General features: G+C 38.3%; 1 protein-coding gene across 1 annotated transcript; it reads right to left on the minus strand.

The window, feature by feature from the left end:
• Positions 1-842: 842 nt before the first annotated feature.
• On the minus strand, positions 843-4,693 carry LRRC14B (leucine rich repeat containing 14B). The gene is given in 2 exon segments (XM_059484516.1): positions 843-2,300; positions 3,789-4,693. Coding segments are annotated over 2 exon segments (1,542 nt in total). The 3' UTR covers positions 843-1,663.
• Positions 4,694-6,391: the final 1,698 nt, after the last annotated feature.

Raw genomic sequence — 6,391 nt, forward strand, 5'->3', positions numbered from 1 at the left:
CTGTGTTCCAAGTCCCACACACAAGGAAGAAGAAAGAGCAGGTCCAAACCAAAATCACACTACTGGGGCAGAAGACATGCAGGAACCCTTGTTGCAGTAAGTCAGGCAAACATCAAAATGTTAAAGCTTGACCTGTATTTAAAAACCAATGAGAGCAACCATAATTAAGAAAGAAACTAAAGAGAAGAAGGTGCCATATCTCAGAGCTAAAGCTCTAAAATAGTCATAGTGATGATCGTCACTTTGCACCAAAACAAAAGCTACATGCTTCTGCTGGCCCAGGAGCCAGCATATAGACATGAAGATTTCTTCCATATAGAAAATGGAAGAAAGGCAGGAGTTTGTGGGTTCAGAAAAAGGAGGAAATAAAGTAAAGGGGTGAAGCATGGCAAGAAGAAACCAGAAGGAGAGCTACACAGACAGCAGACTTTATAAGGCATCTAATTATTCTGAAATAAGAGCTGTCTATTCTGTGAGAACCAAAAAAGGCAAGGACCGACTGTTGTACCACAGCATGTTCCAAAATGGCCAGCCTTCACCTCCAGGTACAGCCTGTAGATCAGAGGGGGGAAGAATCACTACTCTTTTACAGCTATAGTACAGGGTCCTTTCCCAACAAAAACACCACTACTTATCCCAAAGAAGTAGACTTTTGGCATAGCAAAATTCAAGTAACTTAAATCTGACTGAGAAGTCATGGGTCGAGTCTGAGATGGAAAGAATGGTGAGGTTGGAGGGAAGAAAAGGTACAGTAGAGGTAAGGATAAAGGAGCATGTGGAATTCTGTCAAAGTACGGTCATATGGGACCCAATTCTGTCATTTACTATTCACAACTCCTTAGTTTAGCAATTTAGATTACCTTTTTATTTCTCAAGTGCTCTGTAAACATAAACAGGTCATGACCATTCACTTTCAATTTACCATCATATGTTCAATCAATAAAACATATTAGAATGTGAGCTGACATCAAAAAATCATTTAAATGCATGCTGTGGAACCTCTAAGTTCTGCTTAGTACTCGGTCCATTAATTTTTGGTTTGTTTGGGGAATTTTTAAAATAAATTAGGTTAAGAGTTGTTTGCATATTCCTACTGTAGATAAAAAGAAAGCTAGACAAATCAGCACTGCCTAAATGAAGAAAGTGTTTTCCTTACCCTCAGATGATGAGGTTCAGTATTATTTCAAATAAACTGTCCTGGTTATCTTAATGATTATCCTCAATACTACAGTGACACCTTCAACTCCTGCTACAAACATTCACTTTCAGTCCTGTTTGAACAAATTTTCATAAACTATTAAAGTATATTTATTATATATATTTTTAATATTATTATATTTATTTTTTTAATTACCTAGAAGCTAACCAAGTCTCTAGTTTTACAGGTGAGAAGCTGAGTAGCACTTGTTTACCACTCAAGCCCCAATTAAAGTACTCTCTATGTGTGGGAAGTAGTGCTTGTGTAAGGTGTATGCAACAGATATAGCATAAGTTACAGTACCTCAGGTGATTCGAGGCTATTCAAATAATAGTAAATTCAGCTGAAAAATTAAAGGAAATTCACAACTTATGATTGGAGGTGAAGATCTAGAAAAGACTAATTTAAGTTCTGATTTGGCAGATCATCTCATCACTACTTCACAATTTTACAAATTTAATTAATTTAATTAAATGAAGAAGTGAACTTCTCTAAAGTCTCTTTGAAGGACTTGATCAAGTAAGCTCCCAGTTCATTGTTTGTCTCCTGAACAGCTGCATCATAACTCCCAAAGAGTGGTGTTGAAGCCTTCACATCGTCTCTATTTGCTTGGAGTAAAATGAGATTAAGCTCCTCTGCTACTCCTTCATATTTTTGGTGATCAAATCTGCAAACACTGGCATCATCAATGGGGTAGGTGATGCCAATAGGGTAGCAATCCCTTGGAACGGGGAACTCCACATTTTTCAGCATTGGCAATTCACAGAGAAATGTGAAAAGGTGTTTAAGTGCTTGGGATGACAGTGGGTTTCCAATAAACTTAAACTCCTGTAGTTTCTGACAAGGGCTTAAACCTAAAACCAACATGTTGACATGAGTGTCTTGGATGTTACAGTCCTCCAGAGTAAGACTCCTGAGCACTGAAGAGCAACGGCTGAGGAGCTTAAAGAATGTTGATGGGTAAAGCTCAGGTATATCGTGACCACTCAGGTCCAGGGCTTCCAAGTGATTGGCATGGAAGCTATTGGCTAAAAAGGCCATATCAGCATGGTTCAAGGAGCAGTTAGAAACATCCAGCATCTTCAGTGGAGTTTTTAGTGGGCTGCAAAATTAAAGAGAAAAATGTTTTATGGTACAAAATGTTGAAAAGCTACATTTACAAAATTTCATGCATCTAGCCACATTATGAATGCAGCCATCTACCAAATAATTTTTTCAAATCTCTCTTGAAAACAGAAGCATGTGACAACAATAGCAAGCATATTTTCTTCCTGAAATTAGTTCCATTAATTACCTCTTTCTATGCATGAGTCCACTGCACTATTTTAATGGGGATTAATTTACTAACATTCTATGTATCTATTTTTTAACCAGTTATATATTGTAAAGTGTCTGTCACTTGCTGACTATAACAGCAGATCACTACTACCATAAGAGCATTGGTAGCTGCTTGTAGAAAGCTGCAATAATTCCAGAGATTTAGATAATTTCCATTAAGGAAGGATTAATTCCAATACAAAATTAGCTTTCTGACAGGATATCTGCTTTCATTTCTAGCTGTTTTTTTTCTGCTACATTTTTTAATGTCCAAGAGGTTTAGACATTGTAGTGTTCTGGAGTTGCAAAGAGACATTTTGATGAAGAAGGATGGAAGAAGTGTAACTGAGATTTTATTCAGATATTTATGTTAAATATAAAATAGTTCTGACAAATGAAAAGCAAGAGATCGCTTTCATACTTACTACACCTTAGTGAGACTTCTCCCACAGGGTTCAGCTGGATCAAACTTAAAAACTTGCAATTCATTTCAATTGTACCAGTCAATATATGAAGTATGCTACTCACAAATTTTAAATAAAATGGTTTCTTGTATGGGAAGAATTTTAGACCAAGATAATTTGTCTGTATGAAACTTTTATCTGCCTTTTTTTTAGATGTTCTGAAAAGCTTACAATTAACTTATTACCTGTTCCAATATAAGTACCGCTCACTGGTAGTTGGATAGCTTTTTGCAAATTGCCAGTTTTCCACTGGAATTCATAATGAATATTCACATATCAGCTTAATTTGCAATACAAAAAACTCTTGTCTTGACATCAAGAGACAGAACAAATAATTCAAATCAAAGCCTCAAATGAAAATCAACTATTCCCCTGCCCTCCTTAAAATACAGTATCTGTGAAAAGCATATTTACTGACTGTTCTTTATTGGACAAACATTCACTAGATACTCTAAAAAATACTTGGAATACAGCTCACGGCCTGCACCAAAGGCCGATGCAAGCTGATTAAAACATAAGTTCAAATAAAAAATGTCTGGGTATACCCATCTCTTGTGTGGTAGCTAAAAGTATATTCTCACCAGATGGACTCTGGAAGATTAATCAAAATAGTCAGTTTTTCAAAGTGTATTAGGTATGCTTTGGCTGCTGATTCTCCTCAACACGTAATCTTTCCTAGCTTCCTGCCGCCCCCTCCCACATACATCCCAACATACACTCACTTCCCTTACTCTTAGAGATTCCTAGCTTGATGGTGGCACAAAGTGCTCTTTTTTACAGTGTGACTGAAAGCAGGATGACCACATTACCTGAGAAGTTTCTGTATTCTTCCAGTGAGTATAGAAAATGACATACTCAGCTCAGTAAGCTGCGTCATTTCACCCATCTTCTCACCAATTTTAGTAAGCGTCTGTTCGTCCGTAGCTGTGAACCTCCGCACATCAAATGTTCGTGCTGGCAAGGTCAAGGACATCAATAGAGGGAAGTGGATACAGTTGAAGAGCATTTCCAAGTGTTCCATTTCCAAGTGAACATTATGAACTATTTCCAGTTTGCGCAACAAGGAGGGATCAGTGAGCTTTATGATATAGAAGAATTTCTGCAAGGTCAGGTTGTCAGATCTGAATGCCACACAGCAGATTTTCAGTGGACAGCTGCATTTCTTCTACAGGGCCTGCACAACCAGCTCATAGTTCCGCTCTGTAACAAACAAGTCAATTAGTACATTGATACTGACTTCAAAGGTACCTGGACTGCACTGTGCTTGTTGCAGGTAAACCAGGAGGTCTGAACAAAGCTTAGAGAGCAGCTGTGTCCTGGCCCACCTGCCCATTGTCTTCTTGCACTTACAAAATTGAACTTCAACATCTTTTATACCCATCAGGTCGACCACTTTCAACTTTTTCACGTAGGGAGAAGACTGATTCAGCACATAGTCTCTCAGCCCTGTCAGACAGCTTTCCAAGCACACTGAGCATGTTCTATGGCTTAGGTCTTCCTCATAGTCCAGAGTAGCTCCCAAAAGTTTTCCAATGTTAAAATCAAAAAGTGGCCAGTTCTCTACCAAGTCGTGAATCACTTCCCCTTGCTCCAGTAAATAGCTAGCTTTGAAAAGAAGTGGAAAAAGATCATGAGTAACAGCCCCAAGACTCTTCCTGGCAAACTCGGCATTTGACACGAATGCTTCAGCGCTAATGAATCGGAGAGACTTCATTGTTGTCCTGGACTCCTTACTGTCATGGAGAGTCACTTCTATATTTAACTAAAGATCCTAGTTGCTTACAACCTCCTATTTTTATCTGCAACTGCTGCTTGCTGCTAGCGGGAGCCTGGGAAGCCAGAGTGAAGAGTCACATGCTACTTTCTATTTTAGAGCTACACTGTGAGTTTGCAGTAGTCATCTGTGAGATCTTGAGTCAGAGAGCTTTTATGCCCTCATATTTATATCTAAGATATTTCAAGTAAATATAGACTGCTACCCAGCAGGAACAGTAAGATCAATGCAGCACACATACCTGAGAATATTGTTGTATTTTTTTTATATCATACAAAAAAGCACTCAGAGTTCCACTTAAACGAATGACTTGATCTCTATTCCACTTTTTTTCCATGAAAGATGCTATGCTGAGGATTCACATGCTGATTTCAATGGGGATGATTTCCCAGAGTTAGCGTTGAGCTTCTCCTAAAGACTACAGCCATAAGGAAAAACTGAGGCACTACAGTCATTGAACTACAACAATGCCCCTCCCTTTTGTCCTTCCTGTCAGCAAGGAATAGCTGGTGCTGTTGCTGCAGTGGAAAAAGCAAAAGACTCTGATTTATTAAAAATATGCATATTGATCTAGTACTGATATCCAACTGTGACGGACAAAGAGGCTCTAACAGTTTAAAGTTAGAAAGTGTATGTTTAATTACGATTCTGGGCAGCGTCTGGGATAGCTCCCAAATGCACACTGAAATTTACAGGTGATTACAGAGTCTTTTTATCTATACAAGTATTGAATACCCAAAATACAAATGCATATTCATAACTTCGGTACATCCCATTTCCTGCTTCGTATGGTCATTAGTTCAAAAGCTATTAAGCATCTGTAGTTTGCTCCTTGAAATGGGTCAGTGGTCCCTTTCATGGGGAGGGGTCCCAAAATGAGGAAGTAAATGAAGTCTTCCTCGTTCTGACCTTTCTACCTTTTCAATGCAAATATGATAAATGAACCCTTGGTAGAACTCCCATTCCTGTTTTTAATTGGTTTCAGAACAGAGGAGGCCTACAATTGTCTTATGTTCCTAAAAGCTATTTATCAGTTTCTATATTCTTCATTATAAACCCAGCTAACCAAACATTATGTTGAAAGCAATCAATTATTAGTTAACTACTAACTCTTAACCTCATCAAGGCCTACCCATTTATTTTTATTAACTCCAATAAAGCTTATTTCTAACTAAAACTTCAGCTCCTCTAAAATCCCTAAATTCTTTAAAGTTTATGTCTCAGCTCTGCAAGAGCTCAGAGTCTTGGTGACCAGGATACTTGTTTGTGGTAGGAGACTGAACGTTGATTGCAAGACAAGTTGAACAAAACACAGCACTGTTAAAACTCTCTTATAACTTCTCAGGCAAGCATCTTAGTGCTCTTGCTTTGAGCAACAGACAGTCTTTTCTTTCCTGTTATTTAAGAAATTGTGATACTGAATGGGAACACATTCAAAATCTATCCAGGCTAGGAGAAAAACCTCTGTCACCTACCTATCACAAGAGCAGAGATGATGTTTCTTTCAATCTGGCACTTCCTCCCAGAGGACGCAATGATGGACACCTCTCTTACCTCTCATGTGTTTTGCTAGGCAGCTAGTGGGATGGAGATTTCCTTCAAGCTGTGCTGATCCTGCTTTTCCAGGTAATTCCACAT

The sequence above is a fragment of the Ammospiza nelsoni genome, chromosome 1 (genome assembly GCF_027579445.1).
Source record: "Ammospiza nelsoni isolate bAmmNel1 chromosome 1, bAmmNel1.pri, whole genome shotgun sequence".
Taxonomy (NCBI): Eukaryota; Metazoa; Chordata; class Aves; order Passeriformes; family Passerellidae; genus Ammospiza; species Ammospiza nelsoni.